The 18,852-nt window shown below is 36.5% G+C and overlaps 2 protein-coding genes across 6 annotated transcripts; both read left to right on the forward strand.

Annotated features, from left to right (window-relative positions):
- Nucleotides 1-29: 29 nt before the first annotated feature.
- On the forward strand, nucleotides 30-6,444 carry LOC131795626 (papilin-like). 2 transcript variants are annotated; one of them, XM_066165634.1, is made up of 5 exons: nucleotides 30-84; nucleotides 686-1,867; nucleotides 3,347-3,640; nucleotides 4,169-4,504; nucleotides 5,175-6,444. In XM_066165634.1, the coding sequence occupies exons 1-5, from the start codon at nucleotides 30-32 to the stop codon at nucleotides 5,495-5,497; spliced, it is 2,190 nt and encodes a 729-aa protein (XP_066021731.1). In that variant the 3' UTR covers nucleotides 5,498-6,444. The 2 variants fall into 2 exon arrangements, with proteins under 2 accessions (XP_066021731.1, XP_066021732.1); XM_066165635.1 differs by having other exon boundaries at nucleotides 74-84; nucleotides 689-1,867.
- A 6,449-nt stretch (nucleotides 6,445-12,893) lies between these two features.
- On the forward strand, nucleotides 12,894-18,717 carry LOC131795695 (uncharacterized). 4 transcript variants are annotated; one of them, XM_059113297.2, is made up of 6 exons: nucleotides 12,894-13,664; nucleotides 13,959-14,009; nucleotides 14,788-14,922; nucleotides 15,257-15,574; nucleotides 16,345-16,674; nucleotides 17,248-18,717. In XM_059113297.2, the coding sequence occupies exons 1-6, from the start codon at nucleotides 12,941-12,943 to the stop codon at nucleotides 17,571-17,573; spliced, it is 1,884 nt and encodes a 627-aa protein (XP_058969280.2). In that variant the 5' UTR covers nucleotides 12,894-12,940; the 3' UTR covers nucleotides 17,574-18,717. The 4 variants fall into 4 exon arrangements, with proteins under 4 accessions (XP_058969280.2, XP_058969281.2, XP_058969282.2 ...); XM_059113298.2 differs by having other exon boundaries at nucleotides 16,351-16,674; XM_059113299.2 differs by having other exon boundaries at nucleotides 15,257-15,550.
- Nucleotides 18,718-18,852: the final 135 nt, after the last annotated feature.

Below are 18,852 nucleotides of genomic sequence, written 5' to 3' on the forward strand. Positions count from 1 at the left end.
CCCGATCACATGACTTTGGTGAACTCTTCATGGCGTCCGCTATGTATTGGATGAAGGACAAATTGCGCAGAAGGAAACAAAAAGGTACTTTTATCTAAGCTAACGAGTCCTACGATTCAATCATCGATAATTTACTTTATTTCGTATGCAAAAGCACTCGTACGTAATCGTTCTCCGTGCAAACTTTTGATTTAACCAACGATAATACCGATTGTACATTTCCACGGATTTTGGCAAAGTTAGTCCCGGAAGTAAATTTTTCGACATGATCCTCCATGAAACTGCAATAATTACCCGGGATTAACCCCAAAGAATTCTCAGAAACCTGACAAAGTGAGAGCAGCTGAATTTTTATTCCAGGGATGATTAAATCTTCATTCTTAGCTAAGTCATCGGGTATATTTTACAAATGCAGAAGAGTGTACATCAGTAAATGCAGTATCCTTCTTAATTAATCTGATAGTTTTTGTAAAGTTCCAAAAAAAAAAAACTTGTGATCACATCTTATTCAAGGTAACATTGTGAGCCATAACCCATCAATAATTGTATATACTCGGAAGAGTCTAGTCTTGACTTCACACAGTCGCTCGGCATGCCAAAGGTGGAAAGCCCTTGGTAGAAGAATAGATGTTGTACAATAGAAGGCCTCATCATGCACCAATATACTTATTTGGTCTCTTTTTAGGAGAAAGGGCTAGGGATGATGTTACACAGAACTTAGGGGACCAAAAAGAAAAGACAGTGAAAGAAGCACTCAAGCAAGGGAATGGCTCTGTATCTAAAAAAATATCTGACCAGGAAAACAAGGGACAAACTTTGCCACCTGGTGCAGAGAATGGACAAAGTAGGAGCAAAGGTGGCTCACAGCTGTCAATGTCAGATCACAAGTCATCTTATGGCCAGAAGGATGGTGATGTTGAGGAAGCTCAAGCCAGTTTAGATTCAACTGTGCAGTCTGATCCAAAATCACCTGATGATAGTTTTCTTAGCTTAAGTTATGCATCTGAAGGACCCTGTGGTCTAGACTTACACCTTCTTGACAGTTCTAGGAATGGAGATACCTCCAAAATAAAGGTGGGTCCTGCAGATCAAGAAAACCAAGGGATTGTTCCTTCTGCAGAAACTTTTTTTGATAACACACCCAATAGCCAAGAGCCAAGCGCTGATGGTACTGCTGATGCTGCTTCTACTTCTTCTGGTAGTGTATCTAGTGGTGCTGTTGCTGCTTCTTCCTGTAGTTTATCTAGTGGTGCTGCTGCTACTTCTGGTTGTGTACCTGGTTGTGGTGCTACTGCAGATCATGATGCTGGTGATACTTCTTCTGATAGTATAACTATTGGTGGTGCTGCTGTTGATGCTGCTACTGGTGCTACTTCTTCTGGTAGTGTATCTGGTGGTGAGGCTGCTGCTGTTGATGCTGATGCTGCTTCTTCTGGTAGTGTGACTGAGGGTGGTGCTGCTGCTTCGTGTAATATTGTACGTGGTAGTGGTGAGGCTGCTGCTGTTGGTGGTGGTGCTTCATCTTCTAGTGATGGTGAGGTTGATGGTGCTGTGGCTGCTGGTAGTAGAAATGTTGGTGGTGCTGCGGCTGCTGGTAGTAGAAATGTTGGTGGTGCTGCGGCTGCTGGTAGTAGAAATGTTGGTGGTGATGAAAGGGCTCCTATTGAAGAACCTGAAAATCCTCTTGAAGGAGTTGTAGCCCAAAGGGACAACAGCTTACCAAGCCTAACTACCCCTCCAATCCAGGAAGAGAGGCCAGAAACAGAAACGGCAGATCCCACTCAAAACAGAACACTTGAAAGAGGAGAGGAGGACCTTAGAAATGAAGAGACAGCCACACAGAGCAATAGATATGAACAACTTCATAGTAAGTTATTGATAGATAATTAATAACTAATTAACTAACTTGATAACTAATTTGATTCATTATTTTTAATGGCATGATTATTGGCTACCTCAGAAAAACAGTTTTACACTTGAAGTTCATAAATTTCCAAGTAACTATATCTTTTATGAATTTACAAGAAGTTTGGTTGACTCTACATCAAAATTTCATCCACTATGAGGGAAATAAATGTTTCAATAGATAAATAAACTGAATGACCCATGAAAAATGCTTGTTTTACTCTTTTTGGGACTTTGGCCAACAATCTTGAAAGAGCTGTTCATTGTTTCTGAAACAAATTTGGATTAATGTGACCTTAATGTTTGACTCAAGGGCAATATTGAAGGAAGAAATACTACAATAGTAATCAGTAGTTCTCCTAACTGTCTGCCATACTATTCTTGCAATGTTAATTTGGAGAATTTGGTATTGGATCAACTTATAATGCCCTTACTGATAGTTTTCGTTATTCTTATCTCTTTTCTGCTTGATATTGTACTGATATTGTAAGGAGAAATTCTGTCTTGGTCACTTTGGGAGTTAAAGGGTTAAAGGATAATCAGTTTTGGGTCAAAGAGTTAAGCCTGTTATGTGAGGAGGTGAACAGAATAGAAATATGATTTTAGAATAAAATTAAGAGATCCTCGCAACTAAGAACATTATTGAACTAGTAGTTGAAAATAGGACCTGAAAAAAATTCGGGCCCGTACAGGAATTGAACCCATGACCTCTGCACCGGTATCACAGAGATATTTTTTGTCAGGTCCTATCTGAATTTTTTTCAGGTCCTATTTTCAACTACTGATTTCAGTAGTGTTCTTAGGTGTGAGGATCTCTTAATTTCATTTCTTCACCGCAGTGCAAATATATGAATTTCATATAACTAAAATCATATTTCTATTCTGTTCACCTCCTCACATGACAGAATATGTAATGTCATGGTTGGCGAGTCATGATTAAACCTTTCACTCCAGGGAGTGACCAACAAAGAAGTTCTTTGTACAACATCCATACATTTTCAAGCAGGGTCCAGTTGTGCAGAGGGCAGATAATGTTATCCAACAGTTAAATTGATATTCGTTGGACCAAAGTTAGGAAAAAATGTACTGTGCTATCCACTGTATAGAGATTTATTCATCAGATAGTGTTATCCACCCTTTCATACGAGAGGCATCAGAAAGGTAAAAAGAAGAAGGAAAAATATAGACAACAAGATATTGCTTGATTTAACATCAAATCCTTAGAACTTGAATCATAGGCAACATATAGGGAACAGTGCATAGAATATGTATTTAGATATTGGGAGTGAAAGGGTCAAGTTTTGTAAGGCTTTGACGGGTCTAATGAAATCAATAATTATAAGAAGGGTTATATTTATGTAACCCTGCAAGCTCATGACAGTTATGTTGGGTGGTCATGTCGTGATTTAACATTTTCTTCATTTCATTCTCTTGCTAATAGTTTCAGAGGAAATACAAAAAGATAAATTCCTTGAAGACATGTTAGTGTGCAAACTTGACCACACAGTGCATCGTTGCATACGTAACTGGGAACATCTGGCTTGCACACAACAAGTGAATGCACCTCTGGAGACCCGGCTCAGATGTAAACTTATCAGTAGGGGCAGTTGTACTCGCACACTTATTGACTTCCTGGCTGTTGAAAAAGAAGATAAAAGTGTGCAGGATTTAATAACAGCATTGAAGAATATAAGGAGAAATGATGTTGTTAAAATGATCAAAGAAGTTTATCCAGGTATGTTTTATCATTGTACTTTTATTTTATCATTTGTATTTGAACATCCAAGGTCCTATTCAGATGCTAACTTTTTTCCTGAGTGGAACCTAATTCCTTGAATATCTATAGGTGCATGAAAAGTTTTGCATTTGGGTCTAATAAGAGTGGGAAAGATAAAAGTTTTTGGAATTGCTTGACTCTAAAATGTTCTCATTGGTTTCATTGGGAATTTGACTTTCGAACATCTCTGATTTTTACTTTGTATGTGAAACTTATTATGTACTTAAGAATTGTTAATGATTTTGAGTGGTTCTAAGAGGTACTGCAGGTAATAATTTTTACCAGTTACTGCCTGAAAAGAAAAACACTGCAATGGATCCCAATTTTTTTTAACCTGCAGGGGAAAGGAAATTTAAAAAGCTAGAATTTCATGGTTTAGATGTTGGTGTTTGACTGAGAAAAAGTGAAAGTAATTTTGTTTTGAAGTATCAATGGTCTTAAGAAATTAATGGGTCAATGACTGTCGTGACATTGCCTTTTCATTAGATGCTACAGATGCTACAGATGCTACATGTGCTTCACAAACAAAGTTAAGTGACTTTGTTGCTTCAAATGCCAACAATGATTTGATTGAAAAGATAACTACAAAACTGGATGAGAGATCTCGAGTTAATTCGTGTTGGATGGACCTTGGCAGGCAATTTCAACTTTCTGGTGAAAAAATAAAAGAAATTGAATTATGTGGTGAGTCTAATCCAACTGAAGCATTAATGGAATATCTTCACGCCAAACAACCAGGTCTCACAGTGAGAACGTTCTATGCAAAAGTAGAGGAAATAAAGCGAAGAGATGTCCTAAAAAAGTTGAAACCTGTTTATGACGGTAGGTTTGTATATATTCATATTTTGGAACTAAATCGTGGGTCACTGGAATAACATTGACCCCCCAAAAAATAAATTCTTTGATACTGACCATAAGCTATTAAACTGAGCTGGGAACAAACCCTAATCCAAGCCAATATGTTGTGTTAATTGATATTGCCATAATGGCAAAAATCGACACTTGACTTTTCACCCCAGAGAGAATATGCCCTCCACATCTTTGGAATGAGAACTTTAAACTTGCCCGAGCTCCTGCCTTCAGATATATTTTTGTTTTTTAGCAGAAAAAAAAAGTTTGGTAATTACAGGCTTGACTGTGACTGGAATTTTCCAAATTGATATTATTTCTAAGCCTAACCCTAAGTCTATGTGAAGGATTAAACCTTTTTCTAAAACACCAGATTTTAGAACGAAGAGCATCAGAGGTAAAGTTGAGGGAAACTTTTGGTGAAGCCTTTGGGCATCTTGAGAACCTTTTCAGAAGTCTTCTCTCTGTGTCTTTAGACATGATAGGGTCTATGCAAAATTTTGAAAGTAACAAAATTCCATGCCTTTGAGTTGAAAAGGTATGATTATCTCCACCATTACTTCTCTGTTACTTTTGATATGTCTGAGTACCCCTGAGGTAAAATATTCAAAACTAATAAAGGGAGTATTTTTTCTTACAACAGAAGGTCCTGAAAAACCTTTATGGGATGGGATAAAGTTAGATTCGAATGAAATGATGAGCATCTGTGTTGATCTAAACTCACAAAACAAAGCACTGAAGAACTGGAGGCATCTGGCCAACGCACTGCAGGTTCCTAGGGACACGTACACGAATTTTAAACCACAGCAGCCCAAGAGTCCTACTAAAGAGTTGTTAGATTGGATCTCTACATCTAAGAGTGATCTGAAAGTAGGTCAGCTTTGTGATGCTCTGGAAAGCATCGGGCGCAATGATGTAGTTAGAGACTTAAGGAATTACTTTGAACAGCGTCCCGCTGGGAACTAAGCTCTATGGACGGATCAAAGTTATTTTGTGAACCAGTCAAGAGCCCACATGGCTTTCAAGTGGAAAAGCAACGTGGAGGAAGGAGACAGAACTACTTCATCTGCTGTGATGGATTGAAGGCTGAGAGAAAATAATGTGCAAGTGCGAAAAACGACTACTCGAACATCGAAAGAAACTGAGATTAAACTGATTTCCTTGAAATCACATCCAATCGAATAAGACGGGGTTAACCTTCGGAACAAGGTTACGAGACCCTAAGAAAGTTAGAATGTTACGACGAGTGGTTTTCATTCAGTGAAGGAAGGAGTATTTTTGGCTCTATAAATACAAAACAGAAAACTGAGGCTTCTTCAGAATAACGATAAGGCCGAAAGTTAAATGCGTGAAACGCATGGCTATTGGATCATCTAACTTTATCTCACATTGAAAAATGAAGTAGCTAGTGTTTTGATTTATTTTTTTAATTTTCCGTCAAATGCAATGGCAAACGTATCTTAATGGAAAGAACTGTGACTTAGTAGAAGCAACGAATTCTGTTATCCTTGGGATCAAAGTCGCAAAAGAACTTTAACAAGAGTTTTGTATGCAAAGAAAGATAAGTTTTAAACAGAATAAAGTCTTAACTATCTGAGATGGCAAACCCATTTCATTCCTGTCGTTTAGAACTAACATTTTTGTGGACGAGATGGTACAGTTTCCATTTGAGTGATGAGACAAATTTCTTACAAAAGAATATGAAAATGAAAAAATTGACAAATATCTGCGTTCCTACCCAAGGAAGGGCTGGCTTTTTTGGCCTACTTACACCACTCTTATGGCCGATGCACTAGTCGTCGGAGCATGATGGGATAACCATGGGAACGAGTTTGTTGGGCTAGTTCGTAAAACCTAAGAAAGTTTATCTTTGACGATGTAGTGGACGAGAGATTGATTTCAAATAAAAATTATATTTTTTCAAAAGCACAAGATGTTTTATGCTCTTCCCTCCTTCAGAATTAAAATGGTTCCTTACGTCTAACTTAACTTAGGCCACGTTAATGAGACTAACTAGTCAAACTATAGAAAGTGGATATGGAATTCTATTCAAATTTGTTGGGACGGAACGAGGAAACCTTCCAAGATCTTGGCGAAAACCCTAAAGAAGAGCAAACAAGCATAATGAGGGGTCACTCAGTTTATTTATCTATTGAAACATGTATTTCCCTAATAGCGGACTAGATTTGAGGCAAAGCCAACCAAACTTCTCGCAAAGTCATTAAAAGATCTGCAGAATAAATAGTTTCCCAACTGTTCTTCACACCCTTACATTTATTAGGGGGGTTAGTTTCTAAAGAAACTGTGGTGATGCGTTGTAGGGGGTGCTACAAGATAAATTTGTTTTCATCCACAGAATTGTATATTAAAAGCAAATTTGATGTAAATTGGCCAACGTTAAGAGTTTCTAAAGCTGACGTTTCAAACGTTAGCCCTTCGTTAGTGTTTTGCTCTGACAAAAGGCTATTGCTCGAAACGTCAGCTTAGGTCCATGCTAGCAAATGTTCTTTTGGTGGATACTTCCCTCTGCTGAGGATATTATTTGGTCTGAAAACAGTTTTTGTCTTTTCATCATGTGCACTCCCTTCCAAAAAACAATGGTCGCTACCAGTAACTGACAAGAACTACTACTCCGCGTATTAAGATAAATTGGGAAAAGAAATTCGCGAATGTGTTGAATATCCTCACAAGTAGTAAGAGAGAGACTTAATAGAAACGACCACAAAATGCTTCTTTACCAAGCAGAATAGGTGTCAATTATAGATACTCATAGTTTTGTACGAAAATCTTGCAGATTGAATAAACGCTACATTAATTTTTTATGCGGCTTTCCCAAATGGTGTAACGCCCCACCTAGCCAGCATTTAGCCATAAAATACCCGAATGGATGTCCGTGTAACGGAAAAAAAAGTTATCTTTCCAAATCGAAAAAATACTGTTTATTACATTGCATTAGAAGTGGCAGGTTGAAATTCAAAATATAAATAAGAGCTAAGTTAACTAATTAAGATAAACAAATTGCAAAAGAAAAATGAATACAAACGAAGCGAAACGGAAAAAACCTTACATTGATAGCGCCCAATATATAACTGCAAAATCAGTCTCTAAAACAAAGAACTGCGCTGAGCACGACTTTAGGTAAACTGACTTTAAAAAAGGTTAGCGTAAAAATACAGGCTTTAAATACAAGAGGACTGCGAAATAACTTTCGGTATGAGAAACGCGCTCGTGTAACTGACGAAGAAAGACGCTAATAAAGTTAAAAAACACTTACGAGGAGGTCTGAAAAAAATAAACAACAAAATGAATAAATACGAATTACACGAAAAATAATTAGCATGTGCTTAGATGTCCGGATTTTCAGTCAGGATTCTAGAATTCGTTCCGACGGCCCTTTGTTTTGCTCTCGTTACCTTGTGGCAAAGTTATCTTTCATTGTTCTTCGTGACCGAAATTGACGAAATTTAACCTCCCTGGTCAATGCATGTTTGAGGCTCGCGTTTTCGATAACCGCACCTTTACTGATAAAATATAAAGATGAAGCCCATTGTGAAATATCTTCCCGCGGAATTTCCTTATTTTCTTGCTTGTAAATATAGCTCTACAATATTAACTGCTCTTTATTAAACTGCGGTTCAGGGTATGTTTCGAAACAGTTTCAGAGACTTAAATTCATACAACGGCTTAACAAACGTTTAACAATTAATTATTGATATTTACTTTCTAACTCCGTGCAATTATTTTCGTTTTACCGATAATACTCCCAGTGCAACAAAACCATAGTGGGAAATAAGTATATAATTTTCTTTTTGCAGTGTTCCATAGTAAGAGAGCTACATCTTAACATATGACAGCAATCGTGTACATACGCTAAATGTAAACAAACCCAGTGCTTTTGAAGTTTTACTCGCAAGTGGTCTGAAGCGGCTATATTTTTCCTGCTCGCATGAATTTTTTTCGGTGCTGACGCCTGACGGACGGTTATTAAGTATAAAACCCGAAAACAAACATGTCACACTCACAGACGGTTTTCATTGTTCGAGGGAAATTATGAAGTCAGTTCCTTACGGATCTCACTCTAAACGGGAATGGGGAATGGGGTATGGGGAATGAGAAATGGTGAATGGGAATGGGGAATGGGGAATAAGAAATGGGAAATGAGATATGGGAAATGGGAAAAGTTTAATATGCGGAAATCTTAAAAATCTTAAAAATCTTTCAGTGGCGATTTCCGATATCCATACTTTCTTTCAAAAACGTTCAGATGCAAAATTCAAGGAACGGAATAAACTGACGATAAAGGAAGAAGTGATACATGACACCTAAAGAATGTTGTAAACTAAATTTTATTCATTTCATAAACAAGTGATAGGTTAAATCAAATTTGTTGAGATTAATGAAAGGGCTATTTGAATGTTAACTTCAGAATCAATAAATTTGAAGTTTCAAAGAAGTTAGCCGTTAAGTGCTTGAATTTTTCAGAGTCCAAGTTTCTACTCAACTTCCAGCGATAAACGAATCCATTTATTTTATTTTTCGAAAGTAACAAAGGTTTGCTTGGTAGAGAAATTTAGATCAGACAAAGCACTTACCTAACTTTTCAAGCTAACGGCTCCAGCGAAATTGAAAGAATGAATTTATTTTCACCTCCATGAGACGCGGCATGAACAATGTGGGTAATGAATCTATCAAGTTTCAAGTGGTAATTTGCATGAGTATTAGTGGCTAGAGTGCAGCCAACTCCTGAACTTCCAAAGGTTTCCCGCAAACCTGAGTAATCTTATCTGTGCGAACGAACGAGCATATTTCCGGCCAAAATGGAGGTTATTTTGTTTATTATCCTTCATATATTTGCAAATTACGGGAAAAAAGTGTTTACGAACAGTTAACCGTTCACTGCGTGGGATATTCACTTTTCAGTATTCTCTGGATATGGTACGATTTTATGAACATAACTAGTTATAGTTCTCACTAGAGCTGCCCCTGCCCTACAGTACCATTTTCTTTTTTTTTTTTTTTGAGTTGGGCTTGTTGTTTACAGTTGTGTAATTTTTCTGTTATGCTGTTACGGAATTGCGGCTCAGTACTTTGGTGTTAGTAATTTTGCATCTCAAAATACTACAAGTGTACAAAATGTAGTTTTGGGAAGTGCTTGGGATTTCTTTTTTTTTTGCTGTGTGGTTTAACTTAGGATTTGTTTGTTCTTCACGATCAAGAAGAAGCAGAATGTAGGGATTTGGGTGAGTTTTAACATTGGAATGTTATAGGTGGCATTGGAGAACAATTTATAGACAGCATTGAAGAACAATTTATTATTATATAGTTATTAGACACAAAATTATACCTTAAGAGGGCCTACATTCTCTCTTCTCCAGTCTTCCTCTATACTAGGACAAATCTCGTGTCAAAGACGCCGATCCTAAAAGTCCTCGCGCGCGTGTCTTTTTACTGGCAGCCCATGACCATTTGCGGGAAAAACGTTGATACCTTGCGGCCGTGAAAGCGATCAAATCGAGATTTTTTCTGGTTATGATCTACCGAAAATACCCACATTCTCTCTTCTCCAGTCTTCCTCTATATTACACGGGGAGTCCTAAGGTGCCTCCTCGGGTTTTTGGCCCTCTGGGGCCAAAAACCCTGCGGGGGCAAAAACATATTCCCTCTTTTTTAAAAACCACAAAACGCTCTCTCACCTTAAATTAATCTTAAACTAAGACTTACCGTCATGGACGTATCGCTTGAAAATTAGGAAATATCAATTGGAGTATATCCTCGATTATGATCCATCAAATATTTTTGCCCGCGCGCGACTGGTTTAAACGCATCACGTTAACAAATACTCCCCAGCTAAAACTGGGATATATAAAGGTAATTGAACTAAGTGGAGTGCAATTTGGGCTGAAATCATATGCGTGATTTCAAAATCGATCAAGCGCTCAGCGCGAGTTTGATTTGAAATCACAAGTATGATTTCAGACAAAAATTTCACGACACGAGGTTCAATTACCACTTTATTACATCCATTTTGAAATCGCCCAAATACAGGACTAGGTCACTTCAAATATTTTGTTGATGCAGTACTGAGCCGGATTGAAATTAAATTCATCCATTTTTGGGGGGGAAATAGTAAGAGTTTTGGAAACAAAAGTAGCAAAATTTGCCATATGATACTCTTTGTCTATCATTTTCCTGCAATTTGATTGGTTACTTTAAACAAGCCTTGAAATCTGATTGGTTGTTTTGTTTTTAGTGTGGCCTGCTCATTGACTGGAAAAAAGATGTGATTTAAAGCAAAAATGGTGCGATTCATGAATAAATTGCACCAATTAGAGCCAATCACATTACATGGACCACCAGTGATTTCAAAATGGGTGTAATAAATTGGGATATCACCCAAGCGATGTTCCCCAGTTTTCAAACCTTACGTCCTATACGATTAGTCTTCGTTTATAATTAAATTCATGATGGAAGAGCGTTTTATGGTTGTTACAGAAGAAAGGAATGTTTATTTATTCATAAAGTCGTACCAGAGAATACTCAACAGAAAACATCCCACGTAGAAAACAGTAAGCTTTTCGTAAACAATTTTTACTCGCGTTGCAAAATATTTGAACACGATAGCCTCTGTTATGCGCGAAAATATGCTCGCATATTTTTCCTTGGATATTATCTGTTCCTCGAGGCTTACTTCCTTCCTCGGTCATCAATTCATTTCGTTCCTTGACTTTTGCCCCTGGACTTTTTTAAAAGAGAACGTGGATATCGATGAAAAATACATGTTCTTCATAATTAAAGTAAATTTACAACAATTTTTCCCATTTTTCTTCCCATTTCCAATTCCCTATTCCCGCTGTTGGGGGAACAATTCATGCGTTTTAGTTTTGGACAATGTTTAGTATTTCTTCGGTGGTATAGTTCAAGTTTTGCTTCAATTTAAGTTGTATCTTCCAAGTTTCAATTTAGTTCTTGTAATCTGTTCATTCTTTGACTCAACTGGTTGAGCTATAAAGAATGATGAACGAATTGCTCTAGTCAAATTGTTGTTACCATTGTATAAATCATGGCCGAAAAATTTATTCGTTGACACATATCATAAAATATTATACTCAGGGTTTTTGTGGTTTTTTGGGCATACATATTCGCTGATTTTCTATATGTATTCGTATACTTTCATATTTAAAATATTCGGGTTCATTCAAGTTTTTCTTCTAGTAAGTAAAAAAAATATATATATATATATAAAAGCCACAGTAGTTTTTGGAATAGATTTTACTTGATGGCGGTTTACATCACACGTGACTACATCGTGAGACAAACTTTTATTGTTATTCACCACGATGAATAATCACAACCTTTTCTACGAGATTTTGCTTTTTACTTGCTTTCATTGTACACCTGCATGTCCGTACTTTCGTTGTTCATTACTGGTAAAATTTTAGGTAAATATAAGTGTTAATGGTCTTTAGAGTTTGTACTCGAAAATTTAATTTCTTTCATACCATAATTTTCCACGTTGCTGTTTTCTGATGTTAACGTCAACCTCGCATGGATAAGCAGGAATTTTTTAATTGCTTTTATACTTTGATTTCCCAAGCTGGTCTACTGTAATTGAGATAGGTTTATTTTCAATATCAGAGCTGTGAATTCTCACTTAAGTTTCCTATTTTTAATGGCCTAGAGTCTATTGCATCCTCTTCCTTAATTTTGACAGATGAAATGTTTAAATAGTTTTCGTTTGACTTCAAAGAGACATTTTCCGCTTCTTTGAATATTTATCCAAATATTTTGATTTGTGTGACTTAGTTCTTAAGCAAGTACATTGTACAGCATTTTCAATTACAAGATTAGCTTTGACTCTGGCATGATGTATGTTAGAGTGCTCTGCGAATAAAAATATTGTTGAACCAAATAGTGTCAATCCTTGACGTCCGTATAATCTCGCTTGAAGCAAATATCCGTGTAACAGGAAATCGTGACGAGTTTCCGTTCTCACAAGCCGAGTGGTCTCTACCAAGCTATTTTGCCCCCGTTATTGTACGTTTCCCGCGAAGTCTAGTTTAGTGCGCGAAAACCTATCGCCACACCGCTTTTAGTAACATCCGCCTAACGAGCGTGAAGCGAAACCACCGATAGATTTCAAAATTCAAAACCTGTGGTTTCTGAAATACATTAAAGAAAGGCATAGGGTAAAATATGGACTGGACCATTTTTTGGACCATTTTTTACTCTATAACAACAAATCAGTGAATGACCGGTACAGCTCGTTAGCCGCATGTACGCATCGAGGACCTATATTTTGTACAGATTGGAATTGACCCTGCATGGATGAATCGTACGCGAAATGCACTGTGGTCGGCCGGCTACTCAAGTGAAGGCGGAAGAAAGGGCGAACGGGCAAAAGAGTCAACTATGAATGGAATGGCATACACAGATGTGCGGAATGAAGAGAGGAAAGAAGACCAATGGCTGCTGGGAGTGTGTCGAATTAGAAGGAAAGGAATCGGTCGGAGGCCAGATGAAACTCTAGGCTTTGGCTTCCTTGTTAAGGATTTGATCATTCCTAACCCAACCAGTAGCTTTAAATATTGTCTCATAACAGCCACTCAAAGTATCGATGCTAAAGATTCCTCGCAAAGTTATTATTTGGAGTTTAAAAAGTTGAATTCAAAGGTGAAGACGGTTCCACTACGCAAAATCGCAGATCTACAGGAAGCCTTTCGAGCTTATAACTTGTTGTTCATTCGGTTAAAAGAGCCTCCCAGTAAATGCTATAAGAAGAAGGAGAGCATATTTACATATCGACCTTTCGAGTTGACCAACGAGAATCAAATTGCATCGACTGATTTATTGTGTGTTTTAGTGGAGGACAAAGAGAAATCTTTTGATGCGATAGACCTGAAAATTCAGCGGAGAACTGAACAAAACTCTGACAAGATTACTTTCGAAGTCATAGAATACCAAAATGTTTTAACGACACGCTCAGAACTCATTCGCAACAAAAACCGTATGCCAGATGGTGGTGTGATCTTGATGCATCAAGAAAACAAAGACAAAAGATTTAAAGCGGCGGGATGCCTTGATTTTGCAGACGACGGATCTATATGTCCTGTCTTTTTCCCTCTCATTCCTATAAGTATGTTCAATGTAAGATACGTTCGTCACATTCTCAGCCTTACCTACGATGTACCTACTCTTGGATGTTCACGTTGTCTCACTTCTAATGTTAAGATCGATCCGTTATCCTTAATGTTAAGATATGCAAAGATTTCGTACTAGATAATCCCCATCTAAGTCTTTGTTGTTGTTGTTTTTCTTTTTAATGGAACATCACGCTATTTGACTTTAGGAAATAATTTCAATTTGTTACATTAAATTTGTTTCATCATAAATACTAAAAAGTTACTATAATTTGTATGTTACTTTGTAGATACTTGCCAAGATGGTTCTCGAACAACAAATGCAACTTTCCTAGGAGGAGGTAAATTTATTCAAATTTAATCTTTCTAAGATGTTTACGTTAATGATACCAATGCATGTAATTAGTTTTCTAACACTGCAGTAACTTTTGGATTTAGAGATTGAGAAGCAGATACTTAAAGATAATACAAGAGATATAGATAGAGGTATAATAACCAAACAATCCACTGAAATATAACAATTTGTCAGTGTCTGGTGGAAAAAGCATCAAAAGACTGAAAGTGGGACAATGATCAATGCTTCAGTTATCCCAAAGATGATACTTAGAGTTTCCCTCAGCTTGTAATTAACCACATTATATATCTTTTCTCAGTGTAAAGTCATGGGAAAGCTGGAAATTTCAAGATTTTGTGCCCTGCCAGTTTAAAAGACCATGGATTATAGCCCTTCAGGAACAGAAATTGGCAGATTTTTTGGACTAATTACAGTTGAATCCTTAGGGGGGAGATTTAGTGTCAGTAATAGCGAGAGTCCCAATAGCAGGGTACAAGAGGGAAAAAATTGTTTTGTCTCTAAACTTATGAAATGATATGTAACTATGCAAACAGTAAGTTTCTAAAGTGGCCTCATGCACCAGAAAAAGATCCAGCCACAAGCAGGAAATTTTCATCTTCACACCTAATATGTGGGTCAGACTCAGAATTTTGGATGAAGTACTTAAGTGTCCACTATAGAAAGAATAAAAAAAAAGTGAAATGTAGCATTGGAGGTTACCACTGCCATAGAGACTGCACCACCAGCCCTAACATCCATGTCTGCTGCTGCTATCACTCCCACAGTGACTGTAGCACCCACCCTCACTCCTGAGTCTGCTGTTGTAGCTGGCATTAGGGATGCCACTGCTCCTATCACTGTCACTGTTACTGCTGCACCTGACCATGGGGAAGCAAGTGAAAACTATGAAAATTGTTTTGGTAAGTAATTAGCAATCACAATGGTGATGGAAACATTTTTATTTTGTACAGATGGAAATTCATCAAGACAGCTACCTTCTAACTTGAAAATGTCTGTTAGTGATATATATTATTTTGTTTTTAGCCATGTTATCAATCTAGTATGTTCTACTCTAAAACATGAGGGGATTATTTTGGGTATAACAAATGGTGCAACTCAAAATTTTAGCCTCATTTCAATGAGACTATACTGTTAATCAACATCTTGGTGTGTTGTGTCCTAATGTCATAAATATCTTTTTGTTTTAGATGTTGCTTTAAATTGAATTTCAAAATGTAACTGCCTGGTTATTAGTTTCAGAAATACTACAAGAATGCAAATGTAAGGGCCTTTTAGACAAGTTAATTCGTGGACTTGGTAACACAGCCAACCCTTGTATAGCAAACTGGGAACATCTGGCTTGCAGTACAGAAGTGAATGCTCCCTTTTGGACTCGGCTCAAGTGTAAATTGCCCAAAAACTACAGCCAAACTCTACAGCTCTTTGAGGTCCTGGCTGGGCATGTGTATGATGACGGGGGAGTTGTTACTATAGCAAAACTGGTTAAAGCACTGAGAGATGATAAAATAGGGCGAAACGATGTTGCTGGTATGATTGAAGCTGCATATTTGGGTATGTTAAATCATTTTTGCATCTGTTGATATTGAATTAGACTGACTTGGACTGGATCTAAATTAATGGACTGATTAATAATCCTGGCATAGTCAACTTTTGCTTAATCTAAATAAACTTATCAATTTCTTTAAATTCATGTTTAAGCATATTTCATAATGTTCAAGGGACGTTTTGTTGTGGTAGACAATCGTTCTCTGCATGGTGTATAGCAGTGCTATTGCATGGAATTGCTATAATGTGACTTGATTTTGCAAGTGTTAAGTTTTTTCAAACGTGGGTCACTCACTTTTGCAACGACATGAACATCATGGAAAAAAATTCTCTATTCCACCTTAGAAGACAATTTTTTTTCCTCCTGTATAATAGCATTTTTCATGGAAAACTCAGCTTAAATTTGAAAACACTCTCAATCAGTTTATTTTACCTGTGGTCAGAAATCAAAGTATTCTTGGGTTTTAAATGCCAAAGTCTTAATTTTTATCCTGCCAAATATAAAAATTGATGGATCAATCAATACAACAACTGAAGGATACATTAGATTGAATGGAAATTAAATCAGTCATTTCATCAGGTACATATTTTACTCTTGTCATAAACTATGAATGAATATTACTTCTCAAAGGAAAAGTCTCACAAGGAGTTTTCAAGTACCACACTTTCACAGGCCGGGTCTTTAAGGTCTCGAGGTGTCACTTTTTAAATGAGCAAATATTAATATATTCCCAGCTAATAAATCCTTTTTTTTTTCCTTTTCCTTTTTTTTTAAGAAACAGATGATGGAATTTCTATACAAACATTAAATGACTTCTTGGTGTCCAATTCCAACAGTGATCTGGTTACCAAAATCATCACGAAGCTGGATGATCAGTCATCACGAGTTAACTGCAACTGGAAGCATTTAGGCATTTATTTTGGTATCAAATCTGTAACTCTGAATACAATTGAATATTGTTTTCCGCATAATCCAGCAAAGAACTTGATGGAATACCTCATTTCAGAACAGAAAGATCTCACAGTGGAAAATCTTTACCAAAAAGTAAAGCAAAATTTGAAGGGAAGAGCTGATGTCCTATGCAAATTAGAACCTTTCCTCAAAGGTGAATTGGTTTTTATGAATCAGTTTTTTCAATAAATAATTTAACATCTGATTTATTATTTTTATTACTAGGTACTTTTGAATTGGAAACTTAATGTCAGTTTCAGTTAATGGCACCCAGATTAATAACACACATTAGAATAACTGAAAAGTGGGTTTTTTATTTCAGAAGAATGGGAGTTAATTTGTTTCAACATGAACATTGCAAAAATTTTAGACTGTTCATAAAATTTGAAAAAAATTAAGTAATTTGCTCTGAATTTAAAAGAATTTGCTCTCGATTGTTTCCCTATGCAGAATTCTGCTGGGCAACCGTTTTGGCATTTCAGTTAAAAAAAAAGAAAAAATTTTAAAAGATTTAGTGATGAGTGTGAGTTAATTTTTCTGTGATTAGAAAAGAATTAAAATTTAGGGGGGGGGGGTAATTAGTGTGCATTAAGACTAAACCCCTACTAAAATAAAAACAAATAAACTGGTGTCCTAAATGTGGAACAAAATGCATAGGATTTAGTGCAAGTTTTTGTCATAATGTTCTTTTGGCCAGCATACTTTAAGTAATTTTATTTGTTTACAGGAGATGATGGCAATTGCAAACTGTTGGAAGACGTGATTAATTTAGACACTGATCTAGATGAATTTTACATTTGTTTGAACAAGAAAAAAGACTGGAAGTACCTAGCAATTGCTTATGATATCCCTCGCAAAATCTACAAAGATTTTGATACAGAGAAGCTTAAGAGTCCTGCTGAACAGTTCTTTGAATGGCTGGTTGTGAACAAGACTAAACTAACAGTGGGTCAGCTTTGTAATGCTCTTGAACGTGTAAAGAGAAATGACTTAGTGAGAGAAATTAGGGAGTACTTTAAACCACGCCATTCTTCTCAACACTTAGCTCTATGAAAACTTTTTCAAACCTGTCCCAAAGGCTTGTCTCATTGGATACAGGATGGGGTATTTTTTTATGAAGAGGTTAACTATTTTTTTTGGAACCACATCCTTTTAGTAATGAAGAGTAGAGCTCTTTTTAAAAGCTAAGCTAAGTTAGATTGCCATATTTAGTAGACTAGAGGTAATCTTTTCAAAGTACTCTCCAACAAATTTCTTTACAAGTTCAGTTAGGCATATAAAACACAGTGAAGGCCAGACTGCAAACATCTTGACTTAGAGAGGGAGGCTCAACATGTCTTTAATAACCTTTTACACCCTAATGCATTTAATTAGGTATTTATATCTCCTCAGTGATCCCTAGCTCTACGTTTCCTTTGATGACAAGTATGTGTTTAATTATCAAGATCTTTTTAAGTTGGTGATCATGTCCATTATTCTTTTGACCATTACATTTGACTCAATGGTGATACTGTAAGGAAAAATTAGAAGCCAGTTACTCTGAGGGGTTTAAAGGTTATACAACTCCAAAAGGAAAGATGTGACAAGTTTGTGTCAGACCAGCCATGAACTACTTTTTAAAAGTATTTAAATGGAATAAGTCTTAAATTTGTATTTTTTACTTAAATGTTTGTAATAAAACACTTGCATAAAATGGTGCCTTACATATTTTAGAATTGAGGGATAAAAAATATATTATGTAGCTATACAGTTGATTTCTGCTTGTTACCTGCAATTTTATACATTCAGTGCTCCTACTGAAACCATGGCCACAAAGACAAAAACCATTTGAAAGGCTTTTCAAATACATGGAGTTCAAAGCTGATGTGAAGTTACAAATGACTCTTTTTAATACAGTTTTTAATATTCATTTTTTAAATCAGTCAACCCAGTAATTACTGAATGCAGTGTTCAAGTCTTTCACTTTTTAAACTCCTACAACCAGCATGAATGCAGAAGTACCAAGAGGCAAATGGTTTTAGGCTGACTATCTGGGTAGTCTGAATTTCTGTAAGTGCAATCAAGATATAAAGAAAAGGTGTCTGCAGTGGGTTACTTTTCCCAGGAAATCTTAATCCATCATCATTAATCCAAGAAGGTACCATTGTCCCATTGGTTTGTGGTTTCAGGAGGCAAGATAATCTCCTGCCATGGTGCAAGTTATTTGCAAGCCTGTATGAGCTAAAATCTTACATTTGATTTTGGGAGGAATACAACCACATTTATAGGGTTTTATAAATTTGACCGATTTTTGTCAAATTTTGCCAAAACATTCCAGGAATAATGATAAATA

This window comes from Pocillopora verrucosa, chromosome 4 (assembly GCF_036669915.1).
Source record: "Pocillopora verrucosa isolate sample1 chromosome 4, ASM3666991v2, whole genome shotgun sequence".
Lineage (NCBI taxonomy): Eukaryota > Metazoa > Cnidaria > Anthozoa > Scleractinia > Pocilloporidae > Pocillopora > Pocillopora verrucosa.

Bases quoted from the DNA above. Each gene is read 5' to 3' on its own strand.
- LOC131795695 (XM_059113297.2), top strand. From the start codon at position 12,941: ATGAATGGAATGGCATACACAGATGTGCGGAATGAAGAGAGGAAAGAA. The intron at 13,665-13,958 runs GTATGTTCAATG...GTTACTTTGTAG, and splicing joins TTTCCCTCTCATTCCTATAA to ATACTTGCCAAGATGGTTCT. The intron at 14,010-14,787 runs GTAAATTTATTC...TCACTCCCACAG, and splicing joins TGCAACTTTCCTAGGAGGAG to TGACTGTAGCACCCACCCTC.
- LOC131795626 (XM_066165634.1), top strand. From the start codon at position 30: ATGGCGTCCGCTATGTATTGGATGAAGGACAAATTGCGCAGAAGGAAA. The intron at 3,641-4,168 runs GTATGTTTTATC...CCTTTTCATTAG, and splicing joins GATCAAAGAAGTTTATCCAG to ATGCTACAGATGCTACAGAT. The intron at 4,505-5,174 runs GTAGGTTTGTAT...TTCTTACAACAG, and splicing joins GTTGAAACCTGTTTATGACG to AAGGTCCTGAAAAACCTTTA.